Source organism: Triplophysa dalaica, chromosome 12, assembly GCF_015846415.1.
Source record: "Triplophysa dalaica isolate WHDGS20190420 chromosome 12, ASM1584641v1, whole genome shotgun sequence".
Classification (NCBI taxonomy): domain Eukaryota; kingdom Metazoa; phylum Chordata; class Actinopteri; order Cypriniformes; family Nemacheilidae; genus Triplophysa; species Triplophysa dalaica.
Window position 1 is genome coordinate 3,424,893 of NC_079553.1, and position 24,386 is coordinate 3,449,278.

A 24,386-nucleotide genomic window follows, 5' to 3' on the forward strand; every position below is an offset into this window, starting at 1 on the left:
TTAACAATTATTTTCCACACGAATGCAGAATACATTGCTTCAACTTTCACTTTACCATTAGCTTCTCATTTTCTTTTTCTACAGACAATATTTTTCTAACTAGTTGCACAAGAACAATACTGAACTAAAATATTAACTTTCATACGCAATTCCATTCATAACATATACAAACAGCAGCTTAATTTTTGAACTTATGCCATTCACAACACTGAATTTTAGGAAGAGGCCGTCTCAATGAAAATAATCACAAACATCTTACCAAGATTTAATGTACATTTATTCTTACCACGTGGAACATATAGTATAAAGATTTCATAGTGAATAAATGATATTCATCGAGCCAAAAAGGGAAAAAAACAAGGAATTTACATTAAGCTACATAGTCTGAGATACAAATATGCAGAATCCATATCACTGGAGAAAAAAATATCTCAACTGTGTTTCTTCATCTAGAGTTATTTAGTTGTACCAGGAGATGAAATTAAAATATTTCAGCCGTTCGCTGCACTATGGAGGAACCATGGAGGCCAAGAAGGTGGTTCAGTTTAAATACCTAGGGATCTGATGCAATAAACCCAACTTGAGTGTCCGCTCTCATCCTTGATAGGTAAAAAGGGGTAAGAAGCAAGAATGTGTGAAAGACAGAGGGAGAGAAAGAGAGAAAAAGGTGTAAATGTACAACATCTTATATACAGAACAGCCTGGGCTGCATCATAAGTTGAAAACCAGTCCTAGGAGGTGATTTCTTTATAGGGGTCAATCATACAATCAAGGGTTAAAGAGAAGAGGTCAGGGTGTTGTACGTTCTTGATACTTTGGGGAGTATTCTCTTCACCAGCAAACTGTTTAAAAACACTTTAAAAACTGAGCCAACATTGTCCCGTGTGGAACAGTGCAGTAGGTTTGTAGTATTAGTTGCAGTAACAGTTTCAGAGTACTGTACAGAAAATGAACGCTCATTTCTGCTGTACACACTTCTAGTAAAGTTGACTGTGTAGCATCAAAATACAACCACCAAACAAAGGTATCACCTGTATAGACTCCAAACGTGATCAAGAGCTGTGTATTATTTGCTCCCTCTTGGGAAAGACAAAAGGAACAATTAACCCCAAAACTCACTGTAAACAAGACAGTAACTTTGGTAAATAGTTTGTTTTTTCAAGCCATTTATTTTATTCATTTATTTATTTTATTATAAAAAAGTACTTCCCCCTCAGACAGGACACAAAAGTTGGGATCCCTGTCCGTGTCATCTAGTTGGCATCAGTGTTAAAGTTTGTGTCAGTGTGTTGAGGCTCTGGTTCATGATCCACAGCAAATCGTGATACCCTTCCCAAAGTGAGACGCAGAGAAAAGGGGGGGCCAGTGGGTGTATGAAAGGGCTTGCATAAATAAAAAAACAAACAGTCATTTTCCTCTGCTTTCAGTTCCCGCTCACCAAGGGGAGGGGCAGGCAAGGGGGAGGTATGAAAACCAGAGAAGGTGGAGCCACGGCTCCGCACAGCTGTCATGACTGGCCTATCAAAAACAGTACATCACAGATGACGTGGGACACCAAAGAGTTCATGAGGGGGGAGACGGAAAGGTCCAGAAGCCGTGATTCATAGAGCGTAAATTCAGAGTGGTTCTCCTCTACCTTAGCGAAAGCAAGCAGAGCTCGAGCTGCTCGCCGCATCATGTCCACACTTGTCGGCTCAAAGTGGGATCCCTGCATGTGTAGTAGGGACCCTTGGCTCTGCTGGAACTGCGTCGCTGCTAAGCTGTCCTCCAAGAAGCCCAACAGATTCCCTACGCTTCCTTTCTGTACCGCAATGGCACGTGCTGCCATGCTATCACCCTGTGCAAGATTGGCTAGTAACACGACCGCCATCTCCCGGCAGACAGGCACCTTTCGCTCGCCGACTAGTCGTACGAGGTTCCCAAACAGCTTTTCTAATCTACTAAAAGGTGGCGTTGCCAGAATGAGGTCCACATTGTTGTCCTGAATGCTGAGTTTACAGAGGGTCTCCAGGACTAGTCTCTGAGGGGACAATACACCGTTAAGACCGAGGCTGGGGAAAGGGTCTTGAGCTTCGGCAGAAGGACACACAGCCCAATGGAGCAAGCCATCCAGCAGCGGTAAGCAGATGCTCTCAGTGTAGACAGAGAAATCAAGCTGGCCTGAGATGTTGGCGAGTGTGACCAAACAATTTTCCCGCAGCAGTTCCAGACAGTCCCACCACCACTCGTCTTTCTTGTTACCGTGACTCTCCTCCACTTCCTCTTCTTTCTCATAGGTTAAAGGCGCCTGCTTGCGTTCTGGATGCCGATGGTGGAGAAGCAAGAGGCGACCTAGAATAAGCAACAACCCTGGGTGCTTGGACATCTCCAAGTCGTTGCCCGGAATGAATGAGAGGCTGCGGATGATGTTGGAGACGCAGATGCAGCGACGGGAGAGGGAATCTTGCCAGTCGGAGAGAGTGACGAGAGGAGCTTCATCCTTGCTGTGTGGCTCATCCTCTAGAATGGAGATGGGACGCTGACCCTGTGATGATGTACTTGGCCTGATGTTCTCTGGAGCGGTCGTCTCTGATCCTTGTTTCTCATGATCTGACTCTCCGTTTGCTTTCTCCCCAGTGGAAGTTTCAAAGCAGTCGGCAGGCCTTTCAGCTCTCGTTTCGGAAATTCCATCGGTTACTTCAGTGGATGACTGCTGTGAAGGCTGCCGGTCCACTTCCTTCCGGTGCTCTTCACTCGATGAGGATGGTGAAGGCACCTCAGCGTCCTTCAGCGCTCCTCGTTTCTTGTCTGAGGCCTGGAAGGGAAGCCGCTTCCACAGGTGTAACAGATCCACTTTGCTTTCGAAGTGGGTCTGGATGTGTTCGGTTGTATCGCCTCCACCAATACTCCAGTGCAGCAGGCCGCTGTCAAATTCCTGTAACCGGCCAAGTTTATTCGAGCAGTCCACCACGAAAGGATCCTTCTTCCTTACAATCTTCAAAGGAAGTTTATCGAACTTGCTAGCCTGTTTGGGCTTCTCCTGAGTCACAGCAAGCTCGAGGGATGGTGGATCTAAAGTCTTGGCTTCTTTAGATGACTCTCCGTCCTCTGCTTGGCAGTCTATTTTCTTCCCAGAGTCTTCACAAGTCCTGTGCATTTCCTCCTGTTTTATCTTGAGAGGTTCTGGTGCTGTGTGTTGTTCTTGATGTTTTGACCTTTGCGTTTCCTCTCCTTCATCCTCCTCCTCCGTTTCTCCGTCTTCCTCCATGCCCTCCACCAGTGTTTCATCATCCACAGTATTTTCATCCTTTTTGAGCACACTAGGATCCAACAGTGCTCTTTGTCCTGGATCACCGACCTCATATTCCTTCAGGATGCCAAAGATCTCGATGAGGCACCGCCGGAAATACTCAACAATTAGTTCCAGGAAACCCGGGAGCTTTAAAATAAATTAATAAATGATAAGTTAATATGTTATGTCAAGGATGGGAATGAGAAGTATTCTTATTTCTGCATACTCACCTGCATAAGATTGAAATTCGAAATACTGTTATCATCATACAAAAGGATGTTGATGGTATCTAAAGCCCACGTGCTCTCAGCCAAAAGTCCTGATTTTAGGGACATCATGACTCTCCATGCTTCCGGTGTTCCTATAAGAGGAGCATAAGGTTACTCCAAATTTCAACTTTTAGCTTGCACAAACGCACTCTGCGACAATTAATAACTCTTACCAATCTCTTTCATGGTAAGACGTCTACGAGGTTTGAGAACAGGCTGTGAAGCCTCTGTGGAGCCTGCAGGGAAGGGCATGTCTCTTCTCATCAGGGGAGGGTGTACTGAGGAAGGTACAATATGAGATGCAGGGACTGGAGGTCCAGCCTTATGCATTTTGATACTGCCAGGCATGTAGGGTGATTTGCTGGGTGAACTGCCGCTTTCCATAGGTCGGGGCATGGGCGTGGGACTTGACACCTGAGGAATGTGGTTCTGCATGGCTTGGGGTGACTGATAGTTGGACTGCAAGGGTCTGCTCATTGGTGGGCCTGCACCACCATACGGGGGCTGTCTAGGCCCAGGCCACTGGCCGTCGTGATTCATACGTGGTTCAGATGTCAACATCTCTTCGGGGCGGTTCATTGAATGGAAACCAGGGCCTTGGCCAGGACCTGCAGGAGGTCCTTGACGGTTGGGGTAACCACCGTAGCCCATTTCACCTCGGCCCTGCCACATACCGCCTTGAGGACCGTCGGGACCAGACTGCATTGGACTGCCAATCATTTGAGGCGGCATGGGACCCTGAGAGTTAGGGCCCGCTGCCCCTGGCATCCGATCCCTTCCGAAAGGGAATGGGAACTGATTCTGAGGACCAGGTGGACGTCGCTCTGCGCCAGGGTAAGAACTGTTAAACTGGTTAAACATATCCTGCTGACCACTCGAGGGACCACCAGGGGGAGCCTGTGATGGTGGCTGCTGCGCATTGTACGGCCCACCGAACATCTCGCCATCATGATGCCGTTTAGCTGGTGGGTAGCCTCCTTCACCTGGCCTTTTGTAGTTCTGTTTGCAAATTACATTAAAAATACATGACTAAGCATTCATTAAAATGCAACAGGGTTTAATTCAAAAACATTGAATCGTTTCATTAACTGGGACTGAAGGAGTCTCCTACCGTTTGTTGTTGCGGATAAATTCCAGGCTGCTGATTCGGATAGGAGCCACCAGGAGGCGCACCCTGCCCAGGATACTGATTACTATACGATTCATGCCTGCTCAAAACATGTAAGAAAATACATATAATGTATGTTTAATACAACCAAGTACAACACGTATACAATTAAATACGACATAAAAATGAACTGATGGACTGACCGCTGTTGTTGTGGAGGGTAACGGTTTGGTGAGTACATCCCAGATTCAGCATTGGAAGGCATCATGTTTGGCTGTGGCACTCCAGGCCCCATGCTGCCTTCTGGGCCCATCCCTGACTCTGGCCTACACAATACAATAGACATAATAGTTCCCATGGAAACATTTACAAAACAAAAATCAGACGCCTAATCAAAAAAAAATCTAGCAAGCCTAAGGAAAATGCGTTAGTTTCTTTCCAAAGGAAAAAGTACTGTTCAATAAGCTATACCTTCTTTCATAACCAGGACCATATGGATATTGGTGCCTCTGACCCATGGGCACGTTCCCCATAGGGCCTGGTGGTCCTCTGTTATATTGATCACCGAGACCACTGTTAGGACCCTGTCCACCAGGTATAAACTGCTCTCCAACTAGAACCACAAAAACACATTACCTTGTGCATCTTTCTCTGAAGTTAACAAAATACAATAAGTATTTTATTCTTTAGAAGATAAGCAAATTAAAATACAGTATATACCTTTGCGCATGCCACCAAAGTGGTCTTTGCTGGGTTCGTAGGGTCCCATTCGACCAGGCATCTCTGGAGTGCTCATGCCTGACTGGTAGCCAGAGTTGGGGGTCAAAGTGTTCCGCCGAGAGAAGGCTGGGTCATTATCAGCAAATGGATCTTGTAGGTTCACACTGCTCCTATGAAACAGGACAGGTAAGGATTGGTTCACAGTCAAAACAAAGCTGACAAATAAAGAAGATAACCACCAAAACACACCTGCCACTTTGCATTGGGGGCATCTGGCTGTGTGGAGTAGAGGCAGGAGTGGGAGGCTTCAAGTCTCCGCTTTCGGCCATGGAGCTGCTGGTAGACTGTGGTGTCTGGGGCCCCTGGAGAGAGCCAGATCCAGCTGTTCCAGACAGAGAAAGGTCAAGATGAGGAAAAAATGTATATGCAAATAATAAGCTATTCTCTTATAGAGGTTAAACAAGTAGGTTAAAGTTATACAAAAAATCATTAGTAATATAAAGACAAAATGAACTGATCTAAATCTAAAAAGGTGCTATTTCACTAGTCTTTGTTTATAATAAAAAAATGTTGTAAGACATTTACTCAGCCTAAGGTTTGGAATGGTAAGGCATCAGGTTGTGTCGTACATGTGATTCTTAAGGACTTGAGATTAGAAAAGCCAAAGACACCATCACTTACCTGGGGAGGGTGGCTGAATTTTGGCCTGATTCTTTTTGGTGTCTCCAGGAATTTCAGGTGGTGGGTCTTCTCCACGCTCGATCTTACATTCAAAAGCATATAGACACTGGATGTACTGCTTTTTCAACGAGCTGGCTGCGCTGCTTGAGGTCCCCACATTCAGATTTGTGGCCAGCTCCCGCCATTTTTTATTCTTATTAACCTGCAATAACACAAAGCAAAAAATGAGCAAACGTCCTTGAGAGAAAATGATATTCGTGTTGGAGAAATAAAAGGACATCTGTGTACAATCTTGCTACAAAAGGTTCTTTACAGCGATGCAATAAAATAACTTTTTCTTTCTATTTTATAATCTCTAAACTACAATCAACAGAAATTTTTTAAAGGTTCTTTAAAAGGAATCGTTCAAACAAAAATAGTTATTCTATGGCATCGTGAAGCACCCTTATTTTGAAGAGTGAATTTGAAGATTCTTCCTACCTGTGTGAGACCTCCAATCTCCTTAACGGACATATAGAGTCGGAAGAGATCAAGGGGTTTACGTCCCACAGCTGGTAGGTTACTCATGCCCAAGGCTTTTTCTTCAATGAAAGCCAGGTAACGGTCAACCCACATCTTTCTTTCGGGCTCTGGGCCTAGCTCATACAACCGAGTGATCTTTTCATTGGTTGTTGTGGAGGAGCTTGATTTCTGTGCAAAAACAAATTGTTTTGAATGATATTAGCAGGGAAATGCAACTTCAACTTATCAATAACTTACATTTATTCAGACAATATATCCTCATTTATACGCTTATGCAAACCTTGGATTTTGTTTCCGTCTTGGGTGTCCCCTCAACTTTATTATTCATTTTTTGTGGCTGGTTTACTTTTCCATCCATACCAAAGTCAGGACCAGGGGACATGCCTAAAAGAAAAAGAGATACTTCAATTGTGAAATGGGAGAAGATTTGCTTGTGCAAACAATAACATTGCATTTCAACCAATTGGACCAAAGAATGAAACAATTATACAAGCAGGTTGTCTATCTTACCACTAGTGTTGTTAGCCATGTTACCACCCATTGGGTAGGAAGGACCCTGGGTGTTCATCATTCCTGGCATGTTGTTCATTGACGGGCCATAGGGAGGACCTGAACCCATCATAACAGGACCAGGAGACATATTGGGGTAACCTGGTAGTCTGTTATTTGCATAAAGAAAAAAATATTTAACACTTTACAAAGGCACAACTACTACTTGGTAATAAACAAAGATGTGAACCAAGGTTTAGTTTCACTTTAGTTGATGTGTACCTGTTGTGTATAGAGTTTGAGGGTCCGTGCTGCATTGCTGCAGCATCCTGCGGCTTTCTGTTGAGGCCTGGAGGTGGGCCCATCCCAGAGACTACTTGAGGCGACATGTTCACCATATTCGGGCCCATATTGGGACTCATGTTGGGTCCCATGTTAGGGCCGTAAGGACGTGCACCCATCTGGGTATGAGGAATCCTCCAGAAGGCATGCCAGGATACAGTGGTCCTCCTCCTTGTCCGGACATAGGGTTCATAGGTCCACCCATACCGGTACCTGGATAATTGGCATTAGGCATGCCAGTGTAACCAGGCTGCCTAGGGAAACCTGAAGAGGAAGACACATTTGTGTAACGTGAGCCCAAGTTTGTTTAGAAACACTGTCGAGGCCTTTGCGTTTTGTTTTGACTAATATATCTTTAGGAGAGAGGGGCGATATGAATTAAAGTGGTAATCTAAACCAGAACTTCTGTTATGAAATTGTAAAAACAGGTCTACAGATTACTTCTGGGCATCATCGATAAGCATTCAAGCCATCAAATGTTTTGTGGTATAGATGGCCCACTGATATGCATTTAAAGCCTTGAGAGTATTTGCAGCATGTAGTTCTGCTCTAACCCAGAGTCACTGTAGCAGCTCAACTGACGTGAGCCATGCTACGTCAACTCCCTTTTTTTGAGCTAAAAATAGTCACACTGTGATCTACTGGTTGCACAGAGGGAGACAGAGGAAGAGTGAGGAGGATTTAGAGGGAGAGTAAGAGAGAACCGCTAAATTAAAAAGATCCAAAACTTAAAAATGCTAAGATCTTATTTGTAACTCCACTACTGATTAAACTTCTAGGACAAAATGTTTTTTGTGAAATAAGTTCCTGTCTTTGACTAAAGAGATGCAAGACTATAGATCACAAGACTGTCATAACTTAAATTAAAAGAATAGTTCACTCAAAAATGAAAATTCGAAAATTGTTTAAATCTTTAGTTTTTTTTGAAAACGAAGATATTTCGAGGAATAAAGAATGGCTAAAAGTTCTTGGGAACCTTTGACTACCATTTAAAACTCTCCTACGACTATGGTAGTCAATAGTGTTTCTGAAATGTTGGTTGTTAACATTCTTCCAAACATATCTCTTCATGTTTAACCAAACAAAGAAATGTATACAGGTTTGCAACAACTGGAGGGCGAGTAATTCATGACAGGATAAACATTTTGGGGTGAACTATCCGTGTACTGTGACACCTACCTTGTGGGCCATATTGACCACCTTGAGGCGCATAATTGGCCATAGAGTTGTTCTGTTGATAAGGAACCATCCCAGCATGGCTTCCTGATGACTGGCGAGGAGACAAAGCAGATCCAGATTGTGGAGACCCATAGGGTCCCATCTGAGGGTTTCTCTGCACATATCCTAAGAAGACAAGATTAACGTCATTAGAGAGATTTTATCATGCATGATGATAGAAAACAAGGCCTTGTATCCTTGTGAGGTACAACGTTTACGTTCTAAGTTACCTCTGTCTTGGCCCATGCCAGGCATGTTCACTGAAGCGTGCATGACCCCATCAGACTGTCCACTTGATGGCCGGGGAGGCATCTGGTTTCCTTTAAATATTCAAATCATGCTTAATGGTTAAAAAAGCACTTGGAGAAAATGTATTGCTGGTTAGGATAAGAATGATATTATAATACTAACATTCTGTTAATTTGCAGAGCATCACACACTTTAGCCTAAATGTTGATAACCTTAGAAAACCATACTACTACTACAAGTATCTTTGTTGTTTCATTGACATTAACTTTACGATCTTTATTTAACATTATTAAGGTTTTACCAGCATTACCTGGTATGGTGGCAGGGGACAGAGGGCCAGAGCGAGATGCTGAGGCACTGGCGGGCGAGCCCACCGGCGGAGATGTGTGGGGGGAGAATGGCGACTGTGCTGGATTACTCTGTTCTCCTTGACTGCTGGATACTCCAGATGTGCTGACTCCAGGGCTCAGAGCACCTTCTGTACCCGTAGGCAGGTCATCGATAGAACCGGAAAGGTCCTATGTAAAGACAGAGATTGAGAAAGTCAGAAATGAACGACTGAAAGAAATGTTGCAAACGACTTAGACGGAAAGGGCAAAAAGGTGCATTATTTTTGCACCACTTAAAATTAAGCTGTCAGCCGTGTTAAATTTTGCAAAGCAACATCGTCTACGGCAGCGTCTCTATTCAACAACCATTTCATCATCCAATGAGCCACGTTCAGCGTTCACAGAATTCCAAAAATATCAATGAAAACTCACATACGCAGTCACGGGTGCACTTTGCAAACTCTGAAAGGATCTTGGTTGTTTAAATTAGTTTAAACAATAAAGAAAGAAGAAATTATAATGTTCGAGATACATATTTGCTGCATGTTCCACTGTAAAAATCAGCCACAGTATTTATGCTCCCCATAAACACTTCACGGTCTGAAAAATCCCCAAATCAGCAATACGATTTCAAACGCAATTATACACCAAAAACATTTCCTAAATAATTCCCCCAGTGACAGCATCATCCACGCAACAATGAACTTTGGCACACTTCTTTCTAGGACAAACACAGACATGCTGAAGTGCTCTCATACACATACAATCACACAGCCAGAGGCTTCTGGCCTTGTTTATCTCATATGGGAGCAAAAAAGTAAGATCACAGCGTCCCTGACGTTGCCATGGCTACAGCAGTCGACAGCACGTGTGCTGAGTCAGCACAGCTGGGTGTCTCTCCGTGTGTCCTTTTTAAACACAGTCTGGCAGGTCACAACACACACACTCAAATGCAATTAAATCCCGCAGACAGAAGAGCAGAACTCACATGGCGAGGATGTGGAGGCACTGAAAGAACCATTGACGCCAAGACTTCAGTTTATCGTTAGAGCAAATATAAACGCTAATTGGATCCCGTTGTATCAACAAAACACAATTTTTATAAAGAATTGTTTCTAATTGATTAAATCCAGACTTACGAAATGAAGATATAGACCAGCAAATACAAATATGAACTTAAATGATTTTATTAGCTTGCGAAGACAGCTCAAAGAAAAGAAAAGCTAATGGAAACACTAAATGCTATTACTGACCAATCAGAATCAAGCATTCTAGAGAGGCATCAAATAAGAATGTATAAAGAGAAGTGCATATTCTATGGTCAAACTTCTTGCTGAAAAGTTGTGTTCTAACTAAGGATGCGACAAAACTCAATATAATATTGAACCATTCGGCACGACCTCCACAGTTCACTACGTGCAAGTAAATTGCCGTTTTCCAGTTTTGGGTCATATTGTGTGCTTAATTACACTGTTGCTTCCTCTGTCCGTGTTTGTCTGTATGCCTAGATAGATAAACGCATGCTAACGAGCAATATCTAATAGCGAGGGGTGGTCGGGCATGAAGCAAGACCCGAGAAGCAATGTGCTCTTGTCGAGTATAATGCTGACGAACAGACACAGGATGGCTTTATTGTATGCCCGTTGTACAAAAGTGATAATGTCCAAATTTGGCATATCAAGAATGTATTTTTACACTGCATACGAAAGCACCACGTTCGCGTTTCTGCACATGCAGAAAGAGCGTCTACAACACCATGCCAAAGTCCTTTTAACAAGTAATGACACTCTGCTGTCTTTCGTGACAGCTATTTACGTCATAGCAAGAGTGCCTCCAAGCAGCAATTTAGCATTGCATTTATTGCAATGGCAGTTGCCCACCTTGTTAATATTATCTTTGACCTTTCCCATTGAGTGCACGTTTACTTCGATCACAAGTTTTGCATTATTAAATACTCTGATGCGCAAAACCTCTTCAGGAAGCTTATTTTACTGCTATGTTGATAAACAGTAAACCAAAAAGTGATGCGAGCTGCCAGTGTAAATCTATACATTTATTCAATACACCAGGAATTTGTACAAGTTGACTTTGCCTAAAGATAATAAAATTAGTCAAGCAAAATAAAGAGAATTTCAGTAGAATCGTTTTTTTTCTTCTTCTACTGTTCCTGTCACTTAAGCATAAAACAATGAAAAAACACTTTAATGTGCCAAAGCCATCTGAACCGAACCGAAATCCTAGGGCGAAAAACCAACCGTGGGTGAGCGGTGTTGTTGCATCCCTAGCTCTAACTTCAGTATCGGGACATATTTCCTACTCAAACAAAACAAATAAATGAGAAAAAGAGGGTGTGGCTTGGTATTTTTACGCAGCAAAAAGAGTCGCATCTGATTCACAAATGGATTCAGAAATAGAGCCGCCCAATAAGCTCAATAAAGCTTAAGAGGAGCAATGTGGAGAATTTAGCGGCATCTAGCGGTGAGGTTGCGAATTGCAACCAATGGCTCACTCCACTCCTCCCCCTTCCCGTTCAAAGCACTACAGAGGATGACACAGGACAAAGATGTCCTTATTACACACAGCACCTTTAAGTATACTCTGTATGTCTGTGAAGATCCACATTAACTGTCCACCATTACAAAATCACAGCCAAGTACAGCTGATGCTAAGCCATATCTTGTAGAACCAGCCTTTCAGAATCACCAAATGAATGCAACAATCAGACAGTTTAAGTCAATTAAAAAGTTGCAGTAAGCACAACTGAGCGCAGTCAAACGCAGCTTGTGCAAGATCAAAGTGGGAAGAGGAATGAGACTCACTGGTAGACTTGAGGGTCTGCCCTGCATGTCCTCTGTACTTCCTTTAGAAGCCAGAGGCTGATTGGAGGGAGGCGCACTGGACTGGGAGCTAAAGGACTCCTGGGAAATCTCCTGTGGGAAACAAGGCAGCCCAGGTAAGTGTATATATAGGCATTTAAAGCAAGGTGCAGACTTGACGATTTTGCCATCTGAGACCAACATCAGGGATTGTGAGTCATTTTCCCATTACATGTACACCAACACCCATTTGCCACAAGTCTTCGCTTTACAAAGAATCACAATACACTAAAAGGACTTTATTAGACTATTTGAAAAGCATCAACTGCAAAGGACCATAAAAATACAGTGTCCGCCCGACTTATGACAGTGGACACATTCGTGCATCTGTTGTTCTGCTTACAAAAGTTAAGGGTTGGTTAATGCCACAGCCTCCCTGTCAGTATGTTTTCCAAGTTAAACATAGCCTGCAACAATGCAGTTATTACTGTCCAATACAAGTCTTTTAAAGTGATGGCGCTGTCATATTAAACGCATTCCAGATTTCAAATAAATGCAAAAGCAAGCAGTCATCCAGTGTAGTTCAAACACAGCAGGCGAATAATAAACATTTGGACCGCAGCTACTGTGAATACATTTACAAAAACATTAAAAATGGGTTGCAAAGATTCCAGAGTAGAATTTCTTTGTGTACTTTTCAACCTCACTCAAGGACGCCATACTGACAACAGACCACCGTAATATAAGCACTACGCACTTTATCACAGTGAAAACCTCACGTTACCTGAGCAGGAGGAAACCGCGGGTATGGCGATTGTTGCTGCTGCTGCTGTTGTGGTGGGGGATTCTGAGAGTATGACGTGGGTTGCGTCTGCGACATCTGTCCGTGTCCCGCAGGCTGCTGGGATGCAGGTGTGGGCGTCTGTGGCGGCTGCTGTGATGACGGCGGCTGGGAGCCTTGGCCGGGCGGGTAGCTAGGCTGGGTCTGGGATGCAGGAGGGGCCTGGGAGTTCCCCTGCTGAGGGGGCTGGGACTGAGGCACCTGTTGTTGGGGATAAGGGGACTGCGCAGACTGGGGTGCTGCAGAGGCCTGCGAGTATGGGGATTGGGAAGGGCCTGGTGAGGGGCCGGGTATCTGCGCTTGGGGCTGCTGGGCCATGTGGGGATGTTGGTAAGGAGCACCGGCCTGTACGTGTGGACCAGATGGTTGGGGGCCGTGAGGCTGCTGCGAGTAAGGTCCTTGACCTCCTGGTTGCCCAGGGGAAGGCTGGGGGTATGGCGACTGCTGCTGGCCAGAGTGAGGCCCCTGACCATGCTGGCCATAATAGGGCTGTTGCCCCTGCTGCACGTACCCCCCTGGTCCCTGCTGTCCGTATGATGGCATCTGCGCAAACAAGTAGAATGGCACTAAAGATCATTAAACTCATGGTATTTCCTTTACCGACCTTCTGAGTCTACAGCATGCGGGTAAACAGACAAACAAGGAAACAAAAACTTCCTTTTATCAACATGATGTAGAGTTGTACACAAATTAAAAGAGTGATCACGAATTAATGGCTAGAATGTTGCCTTTTCTTTTTGACTGAAGTTTAATAACGCTGCAGTCAAACAAGTTTCTTGGTGGTAAAATCAGACAGAACAGTTTTTGTTAGAGATGTACCGATTGCAATTTTCTTTGCAAGTGAAACCTTCCGATTCCGATTTTTGCCTATCCACAAACTATAACAGTATAGTATATATCTATATATTACTTTTCTTCAATGCATTTATTTAAATTTTCATTACATAGATGATTGAACATTACAATTTCCCAAATTTCCCAAAATGCAGTTCTCCAAGCTGCATTAAATTACAGAATCTTCTCTTGCCCAAACAACTCTTAAATTGACGAACTCTGTGAGTGAAAAGAAGTACAAATATTAAAATATACCTTTACTTTAATCATTTTTGTACTCCTCTCACAAAAGTCTAAGATAATAATAAGATACGTCAACTTTATTCTTGTCCGTTTCTGATTATGAAACTAACATTGGTTTATTTTTTAGATTTCAGTTGCAACTTCAATAAAAACGTAAACATCTTTAGAGAAGAATTCAGTCATAAGATTTTTTATGTAATTGCAGTTTTTTATGTTAGTAAAGAATTCAATCAGATATAGATCACATATATTGGTTGATTTTTCATTTTCTATATTTTGGATTTTCAAAAACAAGTAGAAGTCGTGCTGAATGGCATTTTACCTAGTTGAAATTACCACAGTTTAAACGCAAGACAACCAATCAGGTTAAATGGAATTTACATTTGTTTTACACCAAGTGAACGACTTTAACATGAGTTTAGCATCACTGTGAGCAAGCATTCATACCCCATGTAGATGGAGCAACGAGAGATGAACTACTGTGCACCTTTCTGTCTGCACAGTACATGATGCGTGTGCACGCGCAGTCAGCGGATATGAGAGATGCGCGTCAGTCAGCAGAGACTGTTCCGGTGGATCCACATGCGAGTATAAACGAGCCGTGGACAACAAGGCTGTGCGAACGCATGTTTACATGTTTACTCGCAGATTTGAGTGTACTGACGCCTGTGACGTTATTGCCCGCATAACGGGCAACAGAAGATCGGCTTGGAATGGGCAAAGAGTGATACTGACCGGCTGGTCATACGAAAAATCAGCCGATTCCGGTCTCTGGCCGGTCAATCGGTGCACCTCTAGTTTGTGTTTCTGACAAAATTTACAAGCAATGCATTTGACCATTAAGACTTCAATAAAGTGACATGTTTGCATCCTAAAACTGAACAATTGGAGAAAATGCTTCACTTGCAAAAAATAACACCGACAAAACATCTATATGTTAGATCTACCTGTACCTCTGTACCCAAAGAACACTTGAAGCACCAACCTGTTGGCCATACTGTATACGTCCTTGCATGCCCATAGGGTATCTCTGAGCTCCAGGAGGCCCATAGCCCGGGCCTGGGTATGCAGGTCCCTGCTGGGGCCCAGTAGGAGGCCCCTGATGGGGCTGCTGCGAGTAAGGACCGCCCGACCCATATGGCTGTCCTCGCATTTTCCCCATCTGATCCATTGAGCCCGGAGTCTACAAAACAAGAGGCATACATGAGTTGAGTAACGGACGGTAACTCATAAATAATGCTGGAGACCACAGGAGAAGTGAGAGAGAACAGCCAGAGGGGAAATGATAGTGGAAAACGCAGGTGACAAAAAAGACAGCAGAAACCCTCTGCCTCTGATTCCCACGGTTATTAACCTGACTGTTACCTTGCTCAGCCATAGTTAAGGAAGTCAACAGTGCTATATATAACTCATTGCAAATGGAGGGCAGTCTGCCGAATATTTAACACATCCCAGCTGTAGCTCCGCTTGAGCTTCGGCCAAGCCAGCTTTTCCTTTTTCGTAAAAAGACGGCAATCTTGGCACCGAATGAATGACACGGGGTTTAATGGCATGAGGGGAGAGGTTCAGCTTGACTCGCGATGAGAGCTAGTGTAGGCAACAGGATGAGGGGTCAAGTTGTAAATATTGGCGTTGGAATATGAGCAATGTTAATTTTAGAATTGGCACATAATGGGGACAAAACATTTGCACAAATATGGATGGACACAAAAATGTTAAAAACAGTTCCCAACGTGTACTTCTGATAAATACAGAACACGGCAGTCATTCAAGATGTACCTGCCTGAATATAGATGTAGAATGCATTTAATAATGAATTATTAATTAAGAATTAAATTATAGTTTTTCCTTTTAGAAACTAGACTTACCCACCAGTGACGACAATTTTACTGCATGTATGAACGAACAGCTTTTTAAAATACGCCTGTCTTTACACATAATTTTTTGTACTTACATCTGTATGTAACAGTTCAGAAATGTTGAAATGTGAACATTATTGTAAATATCTTCATACACCGAAAACATAATGTGTGAACAGTAATGTTTGGAGGATATGCAGCAGTAACTGCGGTCCACCCAACATTCTGTTTCAGAGGTCATCTCAAATTTAAATCAAGGGAAATTAAGACGCATGTTACACCCCAATATGTGCTACATTCTCGTTCCCTAATACAATTAGTTTACTTATTTCTTAAAGCTGTAAAACCACAGGGCAAGAATAATGTCTCGATACAGTTCAACAGAAATTTGAAATGCACTTCTTACTTTAACTAGTTTTAATTTAGTCAACTAGTAAAAATGTTTAAACTTGCATGTCAGTATAAAAGACATTTACAAACAAGACGTTATGCAAGACCATCTAAGCTAGTGGTTCTGGTAGGTCATGACCATGAAAGGGACAGTGACCTGATCTTAATGGGTCATAAAGAGCATGGAACAATCGTGCTGGACTAAGGGTGGTTTCACATTCAGTTAGATTGCCTGATCGAACCCTAGTTTAATTCCTCCCCCTGCCCCCGCTGGACTGCGTATATAATCATATTATTATTTTTGAGTCCGAACCGCGAGTCGTTTGAGTCATCAAGCCTGCAGCTGTACAACCTGTCGCTTGTAACAACGATGCAGGAGAAGGCGGCAAAATGCATAACATTGCTTACTTCACTTTTATATATTTATGTTTTTGAACCGTTAGTTTTGTTTACAAAGCTTCAATACATAAGGGAACTTTCATCTGTCTTAAGAATGTAGTATGAGTGAGACCTGCACACAAGCATACATTTTTACCAAATAATATGTCATTAATAGCCGTTCACTACCACGATTTGGTACGATTGCGTTCATATCAGCATCGAAGCGTACTGGATTTAACATGAACCGCACCCCAGACCTCCCTTTTTAAGCTGGCTCGGGTACAGTTTGCGGGTGCGCACTCAGGTTCGGAAGACAACATTCACGTCATCCAAACGAACCGAACTCTGACGTTAAAGGGGTCATATGGCACGAACACGTGTTCTTCAGAGTCTTTGGTGTGTTATAAGTTGCCCGTGCCTGTATTACACACCTAAAATTGCGTTTAAAAAGTCAGAATAAAAGATGCATTAAACCTAAAGGCGAATGCTCAGCCAGACCTGCCTGAAACGCCTCCTGTAACCACCCCCCACAAATGTACGTCAGTTGGTGTGGTATTGGTTGACCAAGGCCGCCCAAATGTATACGAAAGTAAGGTGGGCATATCAGTCAGAACATTTGCTTGGGAACCTGATGTTCCAAATATGGTAAGAGGCGTTACATTTCTGTCACATGCTTGCAATATTCAACCACTCACTACACATAGATTAACTTGCCAATCATAGCACACCTCGCATTTCAGAGTGATAAGCCTTGTAAAAATTCTGCGCATTTCATAGTGGCGAGGCAACGAGGTGATACAAACATGCAAGGTATGCGGAAAACAGAGCTTTTTTTTTTACTCAAATAGTGTATACACATCATAAATATACAATAATCTGTTTTAGGCGTATCATACAACCCCTTCAATCAAACCTGGGTACGCAACACAAGTCCTGATGTGAAACTGAACCGCCCTAAAAAAAGGCAAAAAGGCCTTTTAGAACAGTTCCCTTTACATATCCTTTCATGTGCAGCCAATCAAACTTTATCATATTTTGGCATCAGCAAGTTGTGTTCATTAGACAAAATGGGAACAGTAAAACAAAATTTGGTGTAGTGTTTATTTTACGTGTTATGCTGGTAAATCTATGCATCAATGCTATAGTTTATTGATTATACTAAAAATTCTGGATAGACCTAAATCTGAATATTACTATTGGGTACATCTAAACCTCAAGTGGCAACCAACATAGCACAAATGTAAAATCTGATGTTGTGAACCACCTGCATATACACGATTTAACATATATTGTAGAAATGTATACTATATATGTATTACAAAGTAATGATGGCAAAATATTTTTAAGAAAAACCACTTTTAAGTACCACTTAATGCAAAAACCATAGTAGAATGTACCCAGTTACTTATTTTCTAAGATATTCCATTGTAATTAAATTGTAAAATAACTTCAGAAATAAGAAATACTAACTTTTAAAACAACTAATGAGGTTTAACACTGAAAGCTTGTTTTGACATGTCTATATCAAATCACAAAGCTCTTTTAAAATTTTACCCAATAACCCAGAACATGAAATGCTTTGGTTTCACAATGTAATGACAACATTTGACACATCCACTAAAAAGCTAGAAATTAAATAGTATGTAACATACAAAATGACATTTTCAACACTTCCGATGCCAAAGTAGAAGCCAAATGGACGAAAATCTACATAACGAAAGACTATAAACAACACTTTATGATGACCTTTCCTTGTGCCTTGCCATATTTAAGAAACGTGTGAAAATAACAGCATTTTAGCTAGTGAACCCAAGAAAATCCGGTCTCTTTAAAAACGATCACGAAACAAGCCTTCATCACCAGCCTCTGCCTTGTTCACAGATGGGCACTGACTCAAACAAAACAATGTGAAAAATAACAAAACAAAAAGCACACCATGTCACTATATCAGATTTGCACCAGTGAATTGTCTGGATGTCTGTTTTTGATTTGGCGTGAATTCAAACCTTTGAAATAAGGCCCAGTCTGGCAAGTGCATTAAGTATGAAATGGCTGAGGGCAAGTCGCTCTTGACATTTTCCAGTGTCCAAATGGAAAAATCAAATAAATAAAGGCAGCACATGGCTAATCTGCATAAGATAAAGTGAGGGCTCCCTTGGCAGGAGAGGCTGCTGGACGGGCGCTCTGATTGGTCATGGGGGATGGGGTGGACACCAGAACACTTACAAATCAACTCAAGGCAGACAGGAGAGATTTCACAAGCTACAGTAAGCGTAACCATAAGCACGTTCTCCTCGCAATTCACAATTTGGGGGAGTTTTATGCTACATCAAAAGTCATCAAGCAAATATATTTAATTAACAAACACTTATAAACACAAGTTTTAAGAGCCATGATATTGCTTTTAGCTAAATTGCTCACACTAAGTTTTTTTAGCCTACACACATGCAGTGAAACTTTCAAAAAAACAAATGTTCAAACAATATTGCATATTTTCTCCGACTTGGGAATAACCTAACAAATAGAACAACACACAACATGACATCTGTCTGATGTTGGACACGTAACTGTTTGGTGATACTAGTTAATTGAATGATGAATGGTGTGACACCCACTGAATTTCCCATTAAATAAACCATCTTCAATTCCACACAAATGCAACAAACGCTACTGAGAAAACATCACATCATGTTTTCAGTCAAAATGTTGAGGTACTGGAATTACACAAGACTGTAAAACAAATGTTTCCTCCTTCATTTGAACATCAGAAACACAATGCAGCCATAAAGGATACAAAAATTAGGGTCCCGACTCCAAATATAATATACAAGGACGTAAATGCAACAAACAAGCCTTTGAAACAAAGTTATTAAGTATAAACAGATAAAGGGCAACCTGGACATACATCAACAATCAGGAACTAATAGAGCTCATATGGACAAGAGTAGCACATCAACATAATAAATATAGCGGATTATATTAATAAGAATGAACAAAGGTTCCCTACTGTATCATCTCAAACAAACTAATATAAATCTAAATAACCCTTATTGATAAGGCACATTCAGAGTCAGCAAAAATCTTGACGATCCATTTGTGACCCTGGATCACGAAACCAGTCTTGAGTAGCACGGGAACATTTAAGTAAAAGACAAAAATACATTGTACGGGTCAAAATGATGGATTTTTCTTTTATGCCAAAAATCATTCGTAACGATCATGTTCCATGAAGACATTTAGTGAATTTCGTACCTTAAATACATAAAAACTAAATTTTTGTCAGTGGGTGGCCCACTACAGTGCCTCTAATTCACAACTTCCAAGGCGATTTTCTCAATATTTAGATTTTTTTGCACACTCATAGATTCCAGAGTTCTAACCCGTTGTATCGCAGCCAGAAATTGTCCTATTCAACTCATACGTCCATATAAATCATATTTATTCACCTTTCAGATTATGTTAAATCTCAATTTCTAAGAAATTACCCCTTAAAACTGGTTTTGTGGTCCAGGGTCCCATTTTTAATTTGGCTTCTGCCTCATTTTGATTGGAGGAAAGAAAGATTACAAATTATTAAACACAATTATTGAAATGCAACCCCAATTAATTTTAGCAGGAAGAAACGACTCCAAAGATAAAAGACAGCAGGATGCAAAGCAAAACAATTTACCTAAATGCATAACTTACAATCATTTCATAAAAACACAACACGCTTTAAGAGTGAGGTAAGCATCATATGAACTAATCAGCAAGTGTTTCAGTGTTACATCATGTGTAATTATAAATGGCCAAGAGCACAGCATGCGGAGCCAATCAGATCTCAGCGAGCATGTCAACCCAAGACCAACTGTCTCCTGCCTTTGACAGGAGGATTTTACCTCCACAATTCAAATCCCACTGCAAACCAATCTGCACTTACTCAAATCACTCAGCTCGTGTTTACAAGCCGCTCGCAGAGGGATCGACATTCAATTTAGCCCGCAGTTTAAAACCTAAGCTTTCTCCCCAACAGATGCACTAGCTATATTAGATGGAATGCGGTTAAAATCCGATTTCATCAAAATATCAGACATTTCAAGAGCATGCAAGTGTGCCGCGAACGTGCGCTGACGCGACACGTTTTTTCTTCCACGTGTAACAATCGCTAATTTTATGCTAATTTTCATTAATTAATTACTGAAGCGTCACGCACAACATTTCAACAGGCCAAATGTCGCATGTTGGGAGGAATAACCGAGCGATTAATTGCATAATAAAACATAGATATCGGCTATAGGAGAAGACGGTTAAATTCGCACGACCCTTCTCCGTGGAGAAGCGGGTTGAGCTAAATACGCATTTTCACTATTATTAAATCACGAGACCTAACGTTACCTTCAACTCATAATGGGGATGAGTTTTAACGACACGAGGACGACCACGAACGCGGCTTTTCTAAAGTTTCGTCGTTTTAAACAGAAACACAAGCTGTTAAATGGGCTGCTTGGAAAAACCAAGGAGGCAGCCATTTTATAGACTCTCTTCCTCAGACAATAGCAGGCACAGTGCGTTTCAGCCGCTCATGTGACTCAAGCAAAGGGGAGAAGGGGGTTTTATATACACTAGAGCTTAAATTTTACCTGGTTTCTACCCATGGGCTGTCCGGTACTTCCAGGACTCATGGGTGGCGGGTGATGGGTCCTTTGTTGCCAACCCGGATGGCCCCCACCATACTGCCCACTGCTGCCCATATCTGCTGGTCCCTTAGCACCATCCTGGCTGTTGTAGTCGCTAGGTGGGTAATTCGGGTAGCTTCTGGCACCGCTCGGGGAGGTCAGGAGCTGGTTGAGGGTCGGGGTCGATGTCGGCTGCGGGTTTCCCATGTTATACCTCTGATTATTGTAAGATGCAGCCAAAGATCCTCCCGCTGCTGGCTGCTGTTGCTTGGCTGACTGCCCCCCTACCGCCTGAGCTTGAGGAGCGCTGCGCGGGGAGTTCACGCCGTATCCCTGGCCCGGGTACGGGCTTCGGTTCCCGAACGGACTGTAGTTGTTGTACTGGTGGTTAGAAAAGCCGTGTTCGTGAGAGTTGGGCTGATACGGGTCCATCATATTGCTCGACAGCGCGCCTGGTCCCGCTGCAGCTGCCATGCCAGGGCTTTGTTGTCCGCCATGTTGATGAAAAGGGGCCCGGCCGTAGTGCTGACTGTAGCCATGGGAAGGCGGCGTAAAACCGGGCGCGTGGTGATGTACCATACCGGGGTGGTTATTCCCGTCAGGTCCGGCGGTATCATTTTGATTATTGTTCACCCTCGACGGATTCCCGTTCCCGTTCTTCATCTCAGACTCCCCTCCTCCCCCAGCATTTCCAACATCGGCCCGGTCCTGCAGTTCCCCGCGACCCGGTGATCCGCTCTCTAATCCCGGCTCCTTATTTTCCTGCTGCTTTTCCCCCGGTACCGACTCCTCCTTTGGGTCTCGGTCCGGTTTTTTTAGTTCGGAAGGCGGACTGGTGTTGAGAGAGGTAGCGCTGGCGACCTGAGCGGCCATGATACCCCCCTCTCCCTCTCGGCGAGTCGGTCACAATCAAACGCTCAACATTGAATGTAAATACAGTAGTTTTACAACAATTTACCCGTGTCCCGACTCATCCCCACCCCTTACGCCGGACCGAATCCGGACTCCACCGTCGGCTCCGTTTTATAGACTCTCTAGCGCCGTAAATTGAGTTCCCGGGGAATGAAATTTACCCGACACGGAATTTGTGGGGGGTTCTGTTGCAGAAGTAGACTACAGCCGAGGAACGGATCACACCAGCACGAGGCTCAGCTACATACAGCCATTTTACCGAGGTGCGCTGAGACCAGTAAAACATGGGTTGGACTCTCATCGGCGCACGGAACGGATCCGGGCGCGAGGGGGCTGGGTAGGGGGTGTTAAATTGACGTTGCATAACGACAAGGTTTAAAACGGCTATTTTTTGGGCAAAACTGTGGGTATAGGGAACCGAACGAAATCTTATAGCAGGTCATTATGATTGCATTATGGTTGCATGCACTCTTCCATTGAAGTAATCTAGCTGGGATAAGCTGCTCCAACAGCTCGCTGTACTGGTTTTAGAAATGCACTGCCTATGAAATAATGCTGTAAAACCAGAGACACACACACCTAGTTTTCTATAAACCATAAAACACACCGAGAGAAAATACGAACAGACAGCCTGTTATACACAAATCTAACAGAACAGGCCAGCACTTTGAAATTGTCCTTCAGGGCCACAAAGTAATTTCACTGTTTGTTGATGTGCACGAGAAACTGATGTTTATGGGGTTGTGCTGATTAAAATGCGTTAGGAAAATAAGAGAAGGGAGGGAGGGCTGGTGGTGGGCTGAGCTAGTCTGCAAGCAGGAAGTGAAAATGAAACGAGAGGGAGGGAGAGAGAGAGAGAGAGAGAGAGAGAGAAGAAAATCAGATAAACCGCACAAAGTGGTTGAAAGGCAGAATACATTATCATCGCAAAATAAGCCCCTCTATTTATACTGTGGTTCAGTTTGGAATCTTAAAAGAGATAGAGCAAAAAAATTCTCTGGGGGGGAAATCATTTTAGGAGAATAACAAGCCGTCTCTCGTTCTCCGCTCTCCCCACCCCCTCTCTCCCTGGCTGTCTCTCTCTCTCTCTCTCTCTCTCTCTCTCTCTCTCTCTCTAGCTGAAGCTCCGCTCGTTGCAAAACCAGCACAACTCCGCTTTGGTATCTCGGTGTGGGGGATGGGAAGAGCTGCACAGCGCACTGCTTAATGCAATGCAGAGCCTCTAGCATCGCTGGCCAACTCCTGTGAAGTAGGGAGATCCCCTCTGTCACTTTTTAAGGGCATACTTGTGAGAATCGTGTATATTTCTAATATAAATATGTAATATATAAAGCAGCAGATCAAATAGAAATAAACAATAGTTTATAGGGAGCGTGGTTAAGCAATTACACTGATTAATTTTACAAATAACTACAAATCCTTTTACAAATAAATATAAAAAGTCCATGTAAAACAGACTCTCTCTTTCTCTCTCTAAATACAGTAAATGTATATATATATATATATATACACGCGTACACACACACACACACACAGTAGAGTGATCTTGCTTTTCTGTTACACATTTTGTAATTCGTAGATAATTCAGCACCTGCTTAAAGTTTTGCCTTAAGAGCGGATAGTTACAAACTATCTCTACATTCATCTTTTGACCTTGATTCGATGGACAACAAAAGATACATTTACCATTAGATAAATTAATATCAGTAGCACATAAAGACGTTTTCATGGGTAGTTTCTATTATCAGAACGTTTCGTATAGGCCTATAGTAAATTCATGATCAAATATATGTGTGGTTAAGGAATCAAACTGTAAAAGAAGCTGTTGATTTAATGTAACCCTATTTATTCATTGTCTTTACATTAATAAATCATTTGTCAATAAAACATTGAAACAAAAATCGGAGCGTAGTTAACATCTTACATCTAGTAAAGACGACAAAGAATCAAATGATTTGTGACAAATTATGATAATAATTATTTTATAAATTAAGATTTTTAATTGTCGTTCTCTCAGTAAGGGGCATGAAACAATGACAATTGCTCATCGACAGTCGTAATGAAAAGTGTGCTGCGTTTTCTGTGTAAACACAACCATGTGTATTCAAAGCCGTTCATGACCCTCGCTGTGCCAATAAGCCACATGCATACGCTGCTGGTAAAGGGAGGAAACTGCTCAGCAGAGCCCTTCATTCAATCAGCGTTTCATTCAATCCCTTGTTCTCAGACACACCCCCACATGGGAATCTATAAAGTA

The 24,386-nt window shown here is 42.6% G+C and overlaps 1 protein-coding gene across 1 annotated transcript; it reads right to left on the reverse strand.

Annotated features, from left to right (window-relative positions):
• Positions 1 to 259: 259 nt before the first annotated feature.
• On the reverse strand, positions 260 to 22,391 carry arid1aa (AT rich interactive domain 1Aa (SWI-like)). Its single transcript, XM_056762092.1, is given in 21 exon segments — positions 260 to 3,418; positions 3,502 to 3,632; positions 3,714 to 4,539; positions 4,652 to 4,748; positions 4,852 to 4,974; positions 5,120 to 5,261; positions 5,369 to 5,538; positions 5,618 to 5,750; positions 6,050 to 6,251; positions 6,530 to 6,739; positions 6,852 to 6,955; positions 7,082 to 7,230; positions 7,343 to 7,538; positions 7,541 to 7,666; positions 8,582 to 8,746; positions 8,851 to 8,940; positions 9,180 to 9,387; positions 12,018 to 12,128; positions 12,799 to 13,398; positions 14,918 to 15,115; positions 21,182 to 22,391. Coding segments are annotated over 21 exon segments (6,801 nt in total). The 5' UTR covers positions 22,091 to 22,391; the 3' UTR covers positions 260 to 1,507.
• Positions 22,392 to 24,386: the final 1,995 nt, after the last annotated feature.